Source organism: Neolamprologus multifasciatus, chromosome 12 (genome assembly GCF_963576455.1).
Source record: "Neolamprologus multifasciatus chromosome 12, fNeoMul1.2, whole genome shotgun sequence".
NCBI classification, from domain to species: Eukaryota; Metazoa; Chordata; class Actinopteri; order Cichliformes; family Cichlidae; genus Neolamprologus; species Neolamprologus multifasciatus.
Window position 1 is genome coordinate 4,818,942 of NC_140450.1, and position 18,213 is coordinate 4,837,154.

The following is an 18,213-nucleotide window of genomic DNA, read 5'->3' on the forward strand; positions in this document are numbered from 1 at the left end:
GAACTGAATTGAATTGCATTGAATTGCATTGAGGTGTGTTCAGGAGCGCCTGTTTTGCCCTGGATGCGTGGGTCTACGTGTGGTGCATTCAAGAGCGTCGTTTTTCCGACTTTCTCTGTGATCGCGGCAGCAGAGGACCGTCCTGTTGCCCTGCTGAAAGCGGAGAATCCCCCTCAGCCAGCAGCGGCAGCAGTACTACCAGCATCATCCATTTTCACTGGTCGAGCCACATCGCATCCTTCGCCGCTCGGACTCTTCGCTCCGCTGGGATGCCGCCGTCGAGTAACGGCGGCAGGGATTCGCTCGGGAGCGCCTGCGCTGGAGGACACCGTCCCCGTGCGGTTTTTGGAGCGTGACTGGGATGAAGGCACGAGGAGACAAATAAAAATCTGATCATAGCCGGCTAACGCTAGCACGCTAACGTTAGCTGCCCGTTTTCCCCTCCCTGCTCACTGACCGATGTGTTTTCCTCCATGAATAAACACTCCTTTAATGCCCCCCCCCCCCCCCTTTTTTTATTCTTGCGAAGACATGCTGAAGTCACCGAGGACATTTATCTCAAGGATAAAACATCACAGGGGTCTCCTAACCTCCAAAGGGTAACGCCAGTTAGCCATTAGTACCTTTTATTTTTTACATTTTTCTCGCTCGTCCGTGGAGATGCTGGCTGAGGAGGAGTGTGTCTAGCGCTGAACCAGAACTCGCATGGATACTCACTCCATGAAGGTCATGATACTGAGAGAATGATCATGCTGGAAAAACAGGTAAGAAATCAGCACATAGCCGTGAAGTCAGCGGGTTCGTATTTAAATGCACACCTGAGCTCATTTGCGTATCGTAATTAGGCTACATGGGGCTCTTGCGGCACCCCTGCCACAGCTGGGATCTGATAGAAGTAACGGGCTGTAAAGGTGAATTTATGCAGGTGATCAGCACATTTTTAATGATAATAATCCCCCCTCTCTCTCTTTCTCCCCGGCTTAAAGTCTGCCTCTCTCTGCCACTCTCTCTCCTGCTGCTCTTTAAGCCATAGACTGTATATAAAGATGTATTTGCAATAATTAAATGTGTTTTTAATTTTGGGGGATTAAATTTACAAGACATTATCAATATTGTGAAGCTAGGGTTGCACGATTGCGAAATTGTAGGTCACTAAAGACATTTTGTAAAATCATTAGGACCTAAATCTGATCCCCCCAATCATTTATTTATTTATTTGTTTGTTTGTTGTTATTAATTTCCTCTTGTGTGACTGGAAAGAATAGATCTGTACTATATTATTTGTCCGAGTCACCAGTAATTATGGTATGAAAAATTCTAAACATCTCACCTACCCAACTGAAATGGAATTTCTTCACAGGTACAAAATTTTGTTATTGTTAAATTAGGTCCATGTTAAGTATGTTGAACTTGACACTTGGAAAAAAAATACAAACGGTGTATGTAACGTTGCATTTGCAGGCGGATGGTGAACATAATGTAGAAGACAAATCAAAATATAAAACCATTTTTTTTGAAAAACCACATGTTAATATTTGATATATATATGTGCCAAGTTTTGTTCAGATTGGCCCACCTGGCACTTAAGACACATATACCACATATCTTACAATCATTATAGTAGAATTAGGGATTCACCAGCTGTGGAATCATAGATGGATACCAATGTTTTTTGACAGATATCGGGTTCTGATGCCGATATTTTTTCCAGTCCGTTTTGGTTTTGTTGATATTCAGGGTTACCCTTGTTTCAGGGAGGCAAATTAATTATAAACTATTAGGGATGCACCAAATTGTGAAATTCTGGCAGATACCAACAGGCAAAAATAATAATCCAAAGTATATCTAGTTGTGATGCCAACATTTTTTTTTCATTTTTTAATTAATATTTACATTCACCTCTGTTCTATGGAACAAATCTTATACAATTTTAGGAAGTCACTGCTTGTTAAACAGGTCAATTCTAATAAATAATATCTGATGTTTTTTTCTTTGTTTTCTATTCCCTCCCATGTGCCTGGGAGAACAAATAAATCTTCATTATAAAATATTTGCGATGCGCTGATTGTGATTTCTGTGCAGATATTTTATTAAGCTCGTGGCGATACCAATGTATTTTTTCTTTCTTTTTTTTGTGTTATTTATATTCACTCTTGTTCCAGGTAAACAAACAAGCCCTCGTGCTGTAATGTGAAATTTTTGGCCAATACCAACATTTAAAATAACAGTTTGTCAGGCATCCGCTCCTGATGCCACCATTTGTCTTTTTTATTTTGTTACATTAACTTTTGTTACATGGAAAAATAAATTGTTATTGTACAATGTTAGGTATGAATTGAATGAAGTCCTGGATGGATAAAATTGTTATAAAATACCAGTCAAACCAATATTCTTTCACTACTATTTTTTATCTCCAGTAAAAATAAAAAAATAAACATCCAAAAAAGAAATAAATAACTGTCCTATTTTTAACTGTTTTTCAAACAAACTGACAAATAGATGAATTAAATATGGAAGGTTTAAAGTTGGAAAATTGATAAAAACCAAACATACCTCAGTAGATTCACTTAAAATGTAAGTGGCAAATATGAAATACTAATAAAGACGTGTCTATGGTTACATTATTGGCCAGAAATTTCACGGAACAGTTTTTAAAACTAGTATGCAGATGTTTGTTTGTCTCCTAGGCTTATAAACTGAAGTACGAGTTATTTTTAGTGATAGTTTTCTGCTTGTTGTTGCCTCTTGGTACTTGCTTCAGGAAATGTCCTTCAACCAATAGAACTCATAACCTTATCTGTCCAAGAACGGAGGGCAGGAGGTGGTGTTGACGGGATGTTGGTGGAGTTACTTCCTCTTGTTTGCTTCCATAAACAGAGCGTTAATGATACATCTTACCATCAGAGATGTAAGGAGGTGTGTCTGATTTTAATTCTTTCAGTCACTCAGTGGGAAGTTAATCAGTTTTCTTAAATTGTTCCTGTCGATTAATTTTGTCTTTGCAGTGTTTACTCTCCTGGTGTCTAAAGGCGTGAGCTGGAAAATCTGAATTGTATGCAGGTGTTTGTGTTACTTTTTGAGAACAAAAGATTTTGATATCAGATCTCCTCCTTTTTCTTTTTAAACCTGCCTGTGTTGCTAGCTGTCTGCTTGGCCTCACCTCCACTAATTCAAGTCACTGAATTAGACCTCTTGATTTGAAGCATCCATTCATCCATTTGGACTATGTTTAATGTATCAGTTGCTGCCTTCCAAATTGAATTTGTTGGTGGCCTAAATGCCAACACTGAGGCTTTAAAATACACATAACCAGTAGGTAATGCCACTCATTCAGTCAGTTAAAAACAGTCAGCTTAGAGAGGCCCAGAGTTCGATATAAACTTTGGCTTAAAGTCAAGCTAAAAAGAGTTGGGCAAGTTGATAGGATGCTTGCAAGCCTGTTTGGACTTGTGTCGGTGTTTCCATTAATTATAGTTAGAAGCACTGTTTTCAGAATCCAGGAAGCATATTAATTAGTCTCAATAAGCCGTGTCATGTTCATCATCAGGATTAAATATATTTTGCAGCTTCCCGCTGAGTTAACTAAAAGAAAAAGCCTCTCTTTTAGTGGGAGAGGTTGCTGTGATTTGATGCTATAATAGTCTTTTCTTGTCTTTTCTATTAAAAATCCCAGCTCATAACTGTAAAACAGGGTTACAGCCTCCCTGTGTTGTTTCTATAATTTTTCCATGCTAGAAATCATCAAGTAAACCCGATGAATCTGTGTCAAAGGTCACTGCTGAGCTTTGTCTGCGAGGCGAGCAGGATGGATGCGAGGCTTCCCACCGCCTCCGTTCAAAGGCTGCGTTTAACCCTCAGCTCACAGTGCCTGGATTTTACTGTAAACACCCTTATTCTTCTTTGTCTCCTCCATGTAAATCCTGCTTCCTGCTGCTGGTATTATTGATGTTTATCTGCTTTTGAAACATTTATTTGCACTCCCAGTTTTGGTTTTTTTGTACTATTGTAGGAATCGCAGATAAAGCTGTAAGCCTCTCTGTCGCTCCATTTTCTGCACAAACCACTCCATTCTTGAAGCTTGACTTCACTCCAAGCATATCGGACTTCTTTGTCTGATGGAATGTGACAAGAATCAGACTTTTTTTCTCCAGTTTTTAGTCCTCGGGGTTTTTCTTTTCTTTTCTCCTTTTTTTGGTTTATGTAGAGGAAGGGCTTGCCCTTGAAATCTCTTTTCTGAAGAAGCCTTTTTGCACTGCTGGGCAAAGTGTATGAATAGTGTTGCAAAGTGCAGGAGCTGTGTAACATTTCCACCGGTTGATGACACTTGTTTTGCCCCACTCTGTTTTTGTTCGGTCAGCAAACAGCTCGAATTTTTGTGTCAGGGCTGCCAACATTTGTCCACGTTTGTGACAGGATTAGATTTGAGTGTGTAGACACTGTAATCATTTGCAGGCGTGTTCATGCTGAGTGAAGGCAAATTTTTCCATCCAGAGACTCTGCAGGCCAGAAACAAGATGATTTCAGGATACAGAACAGGCAGAAGAGTCCGGAAATTTGTATGCCTGTCTCTGCTCTTAGGAATCATATGTGATAGATAGATTATATTTTTAGTATTTTCTTTCCTATCTGTATACAGTTAGAGCCATGAGTTTTTGGACGCTGACACTTCTTTTTTGTAGTTTTTGCTCCATACACCTCCATAGTGGAAGTGCTGACTTTCCGCTTTAATTCAGGGAGGGTAAAAAGGTATTGCATTAACTTTGTTAGGCAGGCATTTTATACACCACCCCCCATTTTCTGAGGTTCAAAATTAAGTGGACATCGTTGACTAATGAGCATTACTGTTGTTGCATGACAGCAATGAGTAAATAGTGTCTTTTCACTGGAACTCTTAGTATGAGGTCAAAAGAGACGCTGATGCAAGTGAAGCAGGCTGAAAGAAACAAAGTAGCCTAACAGAAAAATTCCAGAAACTGTCCTGTTCATGAAAAACAGCTGAAGACATTTTAAGTGCATGAGAATTATTACAGAATTACTTCCATGGTTTATCATCCAAGTATCATAGAGGCTCCTTGAACTTATTTAGTCATTTTGGCTTTAAAAAATCCTGCTAAAAAAGCCAGTTCCTTCCTCTTTGGACAGAAGAAGCTAATATGAACTTGGACCAGAATGATGGGAGGAGTAAAGCAGGGAGAAGGAGAGAAACAGCTCATGATATATATGAAGCATATCACATCATCTGTCAAACTCAGAGGAGGGATTGTTATTGCATGGGCATGTATGTGTCAGAGGAACTGGGTCACTGGTGTTTGCTGATCATGTGACTGCCGAAAAAAAGTAGCAGGATGAGCTCTGAAGTGTTCAAGGCTACACTCTTAGAGAAAACTCAACTTTCTATTTGTGCACATGGTCACACATACAGTTTACAGTTGGCACGGATCTACTTTAAGTCACAATTATATAGGGCTGTTCGATATATCGTTTGTTTCGTGGTGTCGCAAAATAAACTGTTTACGGCAATATTTTTTTCATCGTTTTGATGGTCACTGTAGTGGTTATATTAATTTGTTAAAGATCTCTCTTTCTCTTATATTTAATATAACCACACTAGGGACGGACAAGCGCCTGTTTTTATGCGTTGTCGTTAGCAACAACGACGGTAAAACCATCGCTTGTCCGCTTGTTTATTTTTATAAACCTTTCACAATAAAGCTCAAGATCCCGTTGAGACTTTTCAAAATAAACTGAATCACGTGAAAAAGTATGCGGAGTATTTACGGATGAGAAACAAAAAAGAGGCGTTAGGTGCTAAAAAAATAAACCTTAGACTCAAACGTTAGAAAGGCTTTTCCCCGCAGCACGCCGTGTAATAAATACTCACAAAGAAAACGGCGGCCGTTACAACTTGTGTCTAAAAATGTATAGTTTCATGCATCGGTTAAAACACTCGACTCCAGGTACATGACGCGCAGCTGGAAACACTTCACGTAAGTCGAGCTGCCCGAGACTCACAGAATTTACAGAAAATGTTAAAATGTTGTGATTTATATCGTTATCGGACGATAGATGTCTTATGTCAGGATATGAGATTTTGGTCATATCGCACAACCCTACAATTATGAGTGAAATCCTCGTTCTGTCCTGCACAACCGGCGTCGCCTTCCTGCTGTTTTACAAAAGACTAAGAACAAACTGGGTATTTCAGTAACCTTAAACTCTTATTTCAATGTGTAATCAGGCTGCTGACATTAAGAATAAGAATTATTTGTTACTTCAGCCTGATTGCTCCCAAAAAAGGAACTCAAAGCTGTGATTGGTTGGATTCCATTGCATTCGGTGCTTATCCTTATACTACTTTCTTCTTCTACCCCATTATAATTTGGATGCAGGTTTTGTACTTTGCACTCCGTGCCACTCTGCAGAAATAAACCTGCCAATATATGATGCTGTTATATTATAGATAAATCTGCACAGCATTATATGAGCAGTGTAAACTGTCTCCAGCAACCGGATTTAAGTTATATAGTGAATCAAGTGAATCGATGATTATGATCCAATAATATTATGAATATGATTCTGCATTATGAGTAGGGATGGGTACCGGTATCCGGTGCCATGATGGCACCGGTTCTGACATAAACGGTAGTAACCAGACCGAAAAGCAGCGCACATTTCGGTGCTTTTTTTTTTCATGAGATGTGATACACTTTGAATTCTAGCCAATCATTTTACGTTTCGAGGATAGTAGGCGGGTCCAGGTACGTACGTTCTTTTAGAGCAGAGCTACAGATTAAAAACGCACAAGACGAAGCGGTTAAAAGTCTGGCTGTACTTCACAGCAAAATATGCAAACTCAGCAGCCTGCACCAAGTGCTTTAAGGTGATGCTGTGATACTGTCAAAGGAGGTAATACCTCAAATCCGATGAAACACCATGGCGTTTTTTTTAAAAGCCGAGAAATGCACCGTATTTGATAGCTTGCTGCGAGACCTCACACCGAGCACATCTACGGCGGGTGTGGTGCCTGTGATCGGACCCGGAATTAGCAACATCCCCCAAAAACCCGAAGAGGAGAGTCCTGGCCCCTAGCCCTGCCAGTGTAGCAGAAATGATGACGGATGATGATGGCAGCAGCAGCAGCTTCTCTGCATGAGTAGCTTAATGTTGTTCGTGTGTAATTTACGTTGAGTAGGCTAACCACATTATTAAATTAATGCATGTAAGGTGAACTAGCAAACATCATCATAGCTACATGCGGCTGTCTTCTTGTTTGATGGCAGATACTCCCTTCACCCTGGCCAAAAAGGCTAAAATGATCAAAGAAAAAGTGGAAAACAGATAAACATGAGGGGTTTTTGGCCAAAATTTGTGTTTTTTCCATTGTTTAAGCACTGCTTCCAGCCAAGAGTGATACCATATATGCCCCATAGCTGCAGGAAAGGCTAACATTGTTATCTTTTTACAAAAAACAGCTGAACATGAAAGGTTTTTGGACCAATTTTGTGTTCTCCATTCTTTAAGCACCGGTTTGAGCACCGTTTAAGCACCGGCACCGTTTCAAAAGTACCGGTTTGGCACCAGTATCGGATAAAACCTAAACGATACCCATCCCTAATTATGAGTATGTTTACTTCAAGTATTTTTAGTATATTTTAATGCTAAAACCTTTGCACAATTCCAACTTTTACATAAGTACTTAAATGTTTGTCTCACAACTGTACAAAATATTTTTTTAAACCTTTCATGTATTTCATATGTATCAGAGCACCGGTCTGCACATGAGCCTGAAAACCTTAAATTTATTCTGATCTAATATTCTGCTTTCCTTTTAGCACCTTTCTCTCTTCATCATAGGAAGACATCATTCAAATGACTCATATTTAACGCCTTTTCAAGTAAAGTTTGATTTACATAAGGCTCTAAACCATTACCCCCAATAAAGTTAAATTAACTTTTATAACATTTAGTTAACCAAAGAAATATATTTGATCACAGTTCTACCATGGAGCCAACTCACAACCACCTGTTTCACAAGTCTGATGTGACAGTTAAGGGGTGGAATGGAACATTTTGTAAAAGCAAATAAATCCTGACGTAAAAGCAAAACAATGAATTTTAATTTTTGACCTTGAAGGTATGTTTACAAGTTCTTTGCAGCCTAAATATGACAGTAAAATTCACCCCTTTCCTTTTCCACCTCCTGACATCTTTTTCTCATTACTGATTGGTTCTTGTGTTTTCTAAGTGAAATCACCTGGCACACATTCTTTTTGCCGTCCAACCATCCTGTCCATCTATCCATCAGTCCATTTTCTCACGCTTATCTGTTTATCTATCTAAGCATAGAAGCCCAGATCTCTCCTTCTCTCTCCCCAGCCTAGCCTTCTCCTCGAGCTTTGCCGGGGAAACACCCAGGCATCCCAGGCCAGCTGAGAGATATAATCTCTCTAGCATGTCCTGGATCTGGCCCGGGCCTCCTCTTGCTAGAACGTGTCCAGAACACTTCACCCAGGAGGCATCGTGTCAGATGCCCGAACCACCTTAACTGGCTCCTTTCGATGTGGAGGAGTAGCAGTTCTAGTCTGTACTCCTATCAAATGACTGAACTCCTCTCCCCGTCTCTAAGGCAGAGGCCAGCCACCCTTAGGAGAAAGCTCCCGACTGTAGGTGAGGGTCTGTATGTAGATCGCTTTTTTACAGTTCAGCTCTGTCTGACAGAGAAAGAGTGAGCGTAAAATACCTAATAATTTTTTCTGAAGCATGTTATGATGGCTCTATCCTTTATGTATCTCATAGGATGAGCACATTGCCCAAACCTCCTGATTAACTTAAAACAATGTTTATTTATCCCAGCAGCCAAAATATAGAATATAGCCTAAAACTAAATAGCTTAAATAAACTAGAATAGCTCTATAAAAATAAGTATAGCATGACAGAAAATATATGAAAGGGTTGGTTTGAATAAAAAATGAAAAAAGTGAATGTTTAGTGTCATTAAAATAATCTTAGCCAAACCTTCAGCTATAAAACTGCCTGCACATAAAAGTGAAACTTGTCTTTACATCTCCATCATTTTGAAATTAGCTTCAAAGACACAAAACTTTTCAGTTCATTGACTTTCTGAAGCCTGTTTCTTGTCAGCAGCACAATAAGCCTAACCCTCTGGATTGTGGATTCGAACATCAAAATGACAAATTTGATGTTTACAAAACAAAAATGATCTCATATCAAATAGATACGGCCTCTTTTTATGCTCAGAGAAAATCAGATAAGATTGAAACATTTTTATTAATTTGCAGATTATTACCATTAATGTTGTTGAAAGTTGTGAGGAGCAACAAATTATATTTAGATCAGTTTAAAAAGTGTGAAGGACCAGATTTACCCTGTCCTTGACAAGCTCTTAAAGATCTTCTTTATTTAAACTAGGTTACAGGCCAGTTTTCAATAGATAATTTCTGTTTGTTTCTAATAGAAACATAAAGGTTATATTTTCCTGTTTACATGTTTCTTTTGATCTTTCCTTGAAAGTCTCGTGTTAAGCAGTCAGAACAAGTACTGTTGTTGTTGTTGTTGTTCTGTAATCTGTAATCATTTGTCTAAAAGCAGCGTTTAGCCGTAATAACAGGTTTGCACCCTGCAGTCGTGTCTCGGATGAACTGACTTCTCGTGTACCTGCACCGCCCGTCCTGTCTTTGTCTGAGTCCGCAGGAAGCCGAGCTGCAGGTTACACTGTGGCTTCCTGTCCTGGCTGTGTATCTATAGACGAAGGAGGAGGAGGAGGAGGAGGGGGTCTATCTTATATAGCCCTATGAAGAGCCAGCTTTGCCTCCCTGTTTCCATGACAACCGCTCTCCTACAGTATTCATCCGTGGGACGGTCTCTGCATCTGAAAGCAGTTCCCAGTGGTGTTTCAGGCCCTCTCGCTCTCTTTTCCTTCAGCTTCTTTGCTACTTCTTTTACTTCTTAATAGTGTTTTTTAAAAAGCAGCGGCAGTTCCTCATCTTTACTGGCTGCTGTACTTTTAAATCTCCTCGTTGAGGATCATTGAATTCAGCACTTTTTAAATCAATTCAAATTTTCTATTCAATTCAATTCAGTTTTATTTATACAGTGCCAAATCACAACAGCAGTTGCCTCAGGGTGCTTTATACTATAAGGTAGACCCTGCTATAATTCCCCAAGTTCCTCAAGACCAGCGATTATCATTTCAAGAGTGACCTGTGCACAAAGGATGTGCAATAATATAGAGAGTCAGACAAATAATACAAAAACACATTATACATGTTTTAAATAAGCATGTGTAAGAATAACTGCAGATAGATACATGTAAACTTATACTTCAATGAAATAAACCCCTGAACTGAAATAAAACCAGTACGCTGTCACAGAAAGAATCAAGTGCTTTTTACCATATAAACAACACCACCATAAGTATCTTTAAGAGTCAACAGTTTCACTTTTGTAACTATGAATATAACATACAATATAAACCATAGGCTGGATCATTTTAACATGCACTCAGTCTTATCGGAGTTTGGAACAAGCTGATGTCTGATTAGATTTTTTCTGAAATGTATGAGATGTGATACATTTAGCAGATGTGGTAAAGTATTCTTTCTGCCTGTAGTTTAGGTAGAGCACCACTTTTCCCTCCTGTGTCGCCTGATGGTTTGCCAGAATCTCTTCGAAGCAGTCTGAAATTCTTTTTCCGTGGCCTCTCCAAACTCCTCCCATGAATTTTTGCTCCAGCTACTGCCCGAGCTGCGTTCCGCTTGGCCTGTCAGGACCTAACGGCTGCCTCCGAAGTCCCACAGGTTAACAAAGCCTGATAGGACTCCTTTTTCTGCCTAATGGTTCCATTCACCACCGGAGTCAACCGTTTAGTTTGGGCATTAGCAAGGTGAAAGGCACCGAGCACCTTGTGGCCGACCGACGACTGAGGGCCGCTGACTCCCTCGGACTGCTGTTAAAGCTCTGCTGATGGTGGGAGTTGAAGATCTCGGAAATGGGAGCCTCTGCCTGGCGTTCCCAGCGATTACAAAATCAATCAACGACCCACAGTCTAGGGTTTCCTGGTGCCATGTGCACTTATACACCTCTGTGACCTGGAAGAAACCCAGAATAAGTGGAAGAAAATGGATGGACGGAAGTTTTGTTGATATAAATAATACGTTAGGCTCTTGGATATGACTGCTAGGCACCATGATTACATCATAATTTCTGATGTAAATAAGAACCTTCAGGGGCCTAACATATACCTGTGCGCCAAGTTTGGTTGTTCATCTCCTGATTTCTTTTTCTAAAGTGTAGAAAAAGAACTGCCTGTAGCTCGGTGGCTGCAGTTTGTAGGTGAATAAAAGTGGACCAGGAGAATATCCTTGTGGAACATCTGCAGGAGGTGTGAAACCTTTGGAGATTACTGTCTGAGTTGTACCAGAAATACAAGAATAAAACCATTTAATGTGCTGTTGATCTAAGCCAGCTGAGCATATCTTTTCTACCAGAATACCATAATCTGCCGAATCACATGCATGTGATAGGTCTACAAAAAATGAAAGACAGAAACAAAACATGTCTTCACAACTCTAAGCCTGTTTTTTTTTCACGTCAAAGCAGACTTGCTTCCTTTCTATCAGCATTTCAGCCATTTAGGGTAACAGCCGTGTGACCTACATACAGCGACTTTCACAAGAGGTATTTTGAGTCTTTGCAGAAGTACATTAAAGCCTTAAGGTTCAGGCTGCAAACATGACAAAGATATTATATCAGAATGTCAATACGGAGTCCAGCTGGAGGCGAGATGGTTCCCGGTGGGCTCTGAATCAATCCTGCTGCTGTGGGGAAACCTGCACCTACACTCAGCAAATAAAAACATGAAAGACACTCTGAGAATACGTCCTGAAAAGGTTTGTTTTATCTCAGCCGCTCCGCTCTAGTTTAAACTGAATACTTTACTTTTACTTCTTTTTGTTTGTAACCCGCAGCTTCAACAACAACCTTGTAATTACCTCATGGATCAATAAACGAGCAGATAATCGGCCCATGTGTCTCCTCCACTGTCAGATAGAGCTGATTCACAGACTGTCGTCTGACACCTCCTCGTTTCAAGTGATAATCGGTGACATTTTCATGGTGCTGCTCAGTAATTTAGCTTCAAATTTTCAACATTTGCTGGTTTAATGAAGCCAGAAGTGAGCATATTTGGAGAGGGTGGAGAGTTTAATTATTAGCTAATTCTAGCATACTCCATCCACACACTCTCCAGGTATAAAAGTAGAATGACGCAAATACCTGCTAATTAGTGCTAAGTAAAAAACTACTTAAAGTCAATTTTTTGGATGGCTTATATACCGTCCAAGAAAGACATTAAAATGCTCCAAAAGGCACCAACAACACAAATGTAGTTGAAAGTTCAAGTTCAGGGACAATGAGGCCCAGTCAATAGTGTCCATGCCCCTGACCCCAGTATTCCCCTACAGTCATTAGAAAGAGGTAAACTCTGCAGAGAGGCCAAAACCAATGTTTTGTACCAGGTAAACATGTTTAGTTAGATCGTGACATGGGGACAATTTTTGGAGCCATCGTCATGTTTCCATTTTAAGAACTCCAGTTTATGGGCTTGGAGATTTTGATTCGTTTGTTTTGTTGTCCTTTTATTTGACATTCAGTTTGTTAAATTTGTATATTTGACAACAATAATATTTTTTTTAAGTACAAAGTGGCCACGCCCTAAAGCACATTCTGCGGTATCATTATCTTTAGTCTAATAATAATTGTTGCATTCAGTAAGACTAGCGCCAAAGATCATAAACACATCAGGAAAATGTTTACTGAGGTCAAGAGAACATTTTGGTCATTTTACCATAAATTTCTATGAAGTCTTTGTTATACTAGAGCAGTGGTTCTTAACCTGGGTTCGATCGAACCCTAGGGGTTCGGTGAGTCGGTCTCAGGGGTTCGGCAGAGCCTCCACCGTGACATGCACGGCTCAATTTGTGCACCAATAAAAAACATATCTAAGTCTTGAATTTGAAAAAAAAAACATATTTTATTTTTCACTAAAGAGGGGTTCAGTGAATGCACATATGAAACTGAAGTGAAGTGATATGTTTTTATTGATTAGCATTCAAATATCTCAGTGAAGACAGAACAAAGATTTACCACAAAGCAAGAAAGCATGAGACAAGGCTAATCAAAAGGTATTGGCTGAAGCATTTGCTTATTACGCCAACCCTTTTAACAAAAGATCTTTTAGCATGCAGCTCCTGTACACAGGGCTCGAAGCAAATAATAAAATTCAATTCAATTCAATTTCATTTATATAGCGCCAAATCACAACAAATGTCGCCTCAAGGCGCTTCATAGATACAGAGAAAAGCCCAACAATCATATGACCCCCTATGAGCAAGCACTTTGGCGACAGTGGGAAGGAAAAACTCCCTTTTAACAGGAAGAAACCTCCGGCAGAACCAGGCTCAGGGAGGGGCGGCCATCTGCTGCGATCGGTTGGGTAAAACTGGTGGGGTTCGGTACCTCCAACAAGGTTAAGAACCACTGTACTAGAGGCATCAGCTGCATGTTGCAAGTTTGAGGCACACATGCTGTTTTTTTTAGTTTCAGGTTGTATTTGCAGTAAGTCAAGTTAAATGTGAGTTAATGTAAATTGTGTAGCAATAAAGCTAAAATTGCATTGTTGAAAATATCTGCAAAAGTCGCAGTGCTGCCCACGTGCAGTGAAGGAGCAGAGCAAAGAGACCATCAAACATTAAATTTAACACTAAAATCCAACCAAAAAAAATAAAAAGAGAGAGAGAGAAAGGACTTTAACATCCTGTTAAAAAGATCTTCAGACTTTTAGACTCTCATCAAACCCATAAAAGAAAAATAAGTTTTAGGATGAGGGCTGGTAACTCAGCAGAATGCGTGCCTTCACATTTACCAGCGACATTAATGAGAAGAGAGTCTGATTCATACATCAGCCTCTGAAGCAGTCACCCTGCTTCATCTTTAATGGGCTCACACAGACCGTCTGGCACTACAGGAGCAAAACAGAGCTGGTCCTTCTGTCCTGATTAAATCGCTGCAGCATAATGAAGCAGAAGCGAGTCAGACGGCAACTCGGAGGACCCTCTGTGTACTTGCTGCATTTTATTTCATTTGGCGAGGTTTTATTTTTTCCGGGCAGACGTGTGCTTCGGTTCGGCGGCGAGTCGGAGCACCTCCGTCTGAATGTGAGAGCACTGCGGTCGTGGCAAAACAGCTGAGTGGTGTTGGGCAATACCCCCAGAGGACGGAAAGACGAGAGAGCAGCTGCTGACAGTTAGACGCTCCTTGGTGAGGAGGAGAAGGAGGGGAAGAAAGGCGAGAAGAGGAAGGGGAGTGGATGGTTGTTGGTTTTTGGGAAAAGGGAGGTGGAGGGGTTTCTTTGAGGTGGATTTCTTCGCAGTCCTCTGTGATAGGACTGCGAACGAGCAGCCAGATTGGGGAGCTCCTCCTTTTTAATTTTTTCTTCTGGTTTTATTTGTGTTTTTGTTGTGGTTGCGCGCAGTCGAGCGTTGGCTGCACAGTGCGCTCAGGGCACAGCATGGAAGCCAAATCCCTGTTCAGCCTGCACAGAGCGCTCGCTCAGCCTGTCAAGATGTGCATGTTCGATTTCCCCGTCACCATCCTGGATGACCTGGTGAGCTCTGATACCGCCAGGCTGGCTGGGTGTGCGTGTGTGTGTGGAGAGGAACATAAGTGCATTCATACATACTGTATATGTATCTAGTTAAATTTTAATTGCTTCAGTGTGTGTGTGTGAGTGTGTTCCTGTGTACTAATTGCATATTTGATACTGTAGCATATATGTGTGCATGCTTACTGCAAAAAGAAGACTGAATGTGTATTTTAATGCAGTATTAACATCTGTAGATTATTTTAAAATGGACACAGGGAACGTCATCGTGTGTTTCTTAAGCTGTATACATCTATTAATGTGTTTACTTATATAGCTGTAAATGATTACAGTATTGAGTGTGTGTGGTTTACAAGTGAAGCTCTTAGTGGACGTGGAACAATAACACTCACCATTCTCTGCTTTTACTTATTTTCTTTGTCTGGCCAGAGAAGTTAATTGCGTTGCTCTTTTATGTCTTCGTTGTTTTGTTTGACTCGTTGGAGCAGTTACAGCCACTTAGAGCTTTTGGACAAGTCCTGTGACTTATAAGGAGTCAAATTGAGAACAATTTTGCTGCCATTATTGGGTTAATGTAATTGGAGTGACTTTTTTGGTTCTGTTTGTTGGGACAGGTTATTTTTATTCCATCAAAGCTGCTGGTCTGTCTCAGTTATGCAGGAGGTCCGGTTTAGCATTAATGAGAAGGGCCAGTACCTTCCTGGTTATAATATATCAACACAACTAGTGTTGTGTGAAGATGAATATCTTAAGCCAAAAATGAATTGTGCCTAAATATAACTGAAAAGTTTCTAGCGGCTGAGTGAAAGGGACGGTGAAAAGCAATTAAAAAGGAAACAAATTAGCAAGTGGGCACAGAGAAAAAACGAAGTATTACATAACTGGAATATATACGTATATAAAAACCCTGCGGTTTGTCTGCACCCCTTTACTAAAGGTTCTGTCAAAATGTGCTGAGCCCAGGTTTGCAGGTTGCGTATGTTCACCTGTTGACCTGCATGTTTCCGTTACCTTTTCACCTGATCTGTCAGTTTGCCTTCAGGTTTTGCTTCTGGCTGTATTTCAGAGTCTGTCGCACTCTGAAAGCATGGTTTCAGGCTGTTTCTTCACATGAATCATGGGGACGGATGCTTTATGTGTTTTTTTTTTCATTTCATTGTTGCAGAGCTGTGACATAGCACAGTCTGTGTGTGTGTGTGTTGGGCTGCTGCTGATATAAAACTCTGCACACCCAGGAAACCGTCTCCCTGCAGATAAAGGTGTGCCCCTTGAAATCCTGACATGTTTGGTCGTGTCTGTAATGATCCCATGGTGAATGTGGTGAATGTAGTGAATGTGTTGCTCTTAATAAAATGTGCGACTGAAAGAAGCTCATGATTAAAATGGTTTACAGGGAGTTCTCTTTAGTAGCACGTACACTGGTATGAGAGTGTAGGAGCTTTATCTTCAACAGAAGGATTTTTTTGAGTATCGCGTTTTAATAGTTTGATTTTTTTTCAGTATTAAATCATTAATTATTCTGTTCTTGGGTCTTCACCTGCAGTTTAGTCTTTGGCAGCTATTTAAATGATAGATTCTTGGCTAAAATGAAGCTGCAGTTTTAGACATGCAGGTATGGATGTAATATGACAAATGTGGAAACAATGTGAGCTGGCAGCCCAAGCAAAAACTATTCCAGACAACCATTTTTCACAGTTTGAGCCACACCAGCTTTATCAGTGTTTTTGTGCCACAACATCAAGCTATCCTCCAGCGTATTACAAGCCCAGTGGCCCTTTAAACATTAAACACGTCGTTTTCCCAATACGAAGCCAATGCACCAAAGAACCAAAGAAATTGTTTACCCCATTTATCCAGCATCTGTGGGATTAACTGGAAGACCAATCATAGGCCAGAAATCTTCACCTCATTATCAGTGCTGAATGTCACTAATAGATTTGTGTTTTAATATCACTGCGGGCGGCGTAAAATCTTCCTGGACAACATCTTAAAAAACGGGGAGACATCAAGAATTAATGTAACAGAGGTGTCCACATAGTTTTGACCGTGAGTTATTCAGTCTTTCTGTTTGAGGTTTCAAGTGTAAACTGAATGAATTTAGGTGTGATGGTGCGTTCGTGTGCAGGTAGGTTGGCTGTGGCTTTGTTTGGCAGTCTGCTCCACCTGTGAAATACTGAGCATGTTTGAACTAAACTGCAAAGTCTCAATGTTTCCAGTGTGTGATTGGAAACGACAACGTAGTCGCAGTTTTCAAGGCTAACCAAGGACAAGAACGTTTTTCTTTCATAATGTTGTTGTAGGAAATCTGCTCTAACAAAAATATTTAATTAGATGTGATCCTCTGCTGTGCTGTCAGTGTGAGAGGTGGATATGTACTGTCAGCTGATCGTCTCTCTCTAACTCTCACTTAGTGTCTCAGCTGTATCACCGGATTGTGTTTCATGTGGCCCGAATTCTTCTCCGGGGTCAAACAAAGTCACTTGCGCTCCCTGCTGTTAGGCTTTTGGTGTAGTTACGGCTGGATGTGGCTGAAAAAAAGTGGAGACTTGCAGTTATAAAGACCAGTCTTTTTTTTATTAAAAAAATAGAGAATTTATTCTGGTGTTTTGTCAAGTTTGAGAAAGAAAAACGAATAAAATCACTTTGTGTTTTCAGGGTTATCCATGGAAACTAGAAATTTATAACAAACACGTTACAGTGACTTTAACAAAATGGTGTTAGGGGCTTAGAAAGTCACACCCAATGCACCAGCACACACATGTAATGGTATGCTAAATTAAATAAAGGCTCTGCATGTCCATACTGGTGTTTTGACTCATTAGACCTCAGGTTAAGGTTGTCTGAAGCTCTAGTTGTGTTTCCATCCACCGCTACTAAAAACTGATGTGTGTGATAAAACACTGTGTTTTCCAAGCAACAATGCTATACTCGGAGATCCCACTGGACCTGACACTGCTCTCAGATGACTGTAAGTAGTTGTGGTAGACTTGTAATAGACTTTCTTTACCTACTCAAATTAGTACTTGGCCTTTTCTTCTTTAATTTGTTGAAGGGTTCAACAGAGTTTATATGAAATTGCTCATTTAAGGCTACACTGATGTTTTCACTGACTAGATCGCTGCTCGCATTAAGGATGGCAACTCTCTACTACTGTATCTTCCAGCTGTACTGAAAAAGGGTTTAGGTAGTATTAATAAAAGCTAAAAATGTCATGTGTAATACAGGTGAGGGTTTCAAACCAAACATTATTCAGTATTAACTGTGAGCTACTCTATATGAACAGAATTACTAGGCCAAATAACAGGTTACACCTTTGGATTGAAGCCCATGCCACGAAGCTCCTGGTGCACAGTTTTTGTGCTGTTGTTAATGCCAGAGAGGACTTTCCTGCTCCGTAATTTTGTAAGATGAGTTTTAGCTCAATTAATTTGTCTATGTGGTGTTTTTGGCTGCTCTAATGTTAGTTTCTGTAACTGTACCTCATAGGCATTAAATTTGTGCAGTGTTCTTGTTAAAACTATTAGATAACCCAT

At 40.2% G+C, this 18,213-nt stretch overlaps 1 protein-coding gene across 4 annotated transcripts in view; it reads left to right on the top strand.

The window, feature by feature from the left end:
* The first annotated feature begins 115 nt into the window (after positions 1 to 115).
* LOC146506219 (ral guanine nucleotide dissociation stimulator-like) overlaps positions 116 to 18,213 on the top strand; it is a 65,878-nt gene continuing 47,780 nt past the window's right edge. For 2 of the 4 annotated variants that reach the window (XM_085181153.1, XM_085181155.1), the window contains exon 1: positions 13,533 to 14,683. In XM_085181153.1, coding sequence (XP_085037279.1) covers positions 14,387 to 14,683 — 297 coding nt within the window. In that variant the 5' untranslated portion in view covers positions 13,533 to 14,386. Of the gene's footprint in view, positions 765 to 13,532; positions 14,684 to 18,213 lie in introns of those variants that run through there. The other 2 variants (XM_085181160.1, XM_085181154.1) reach the window with 2 other exon arrangements.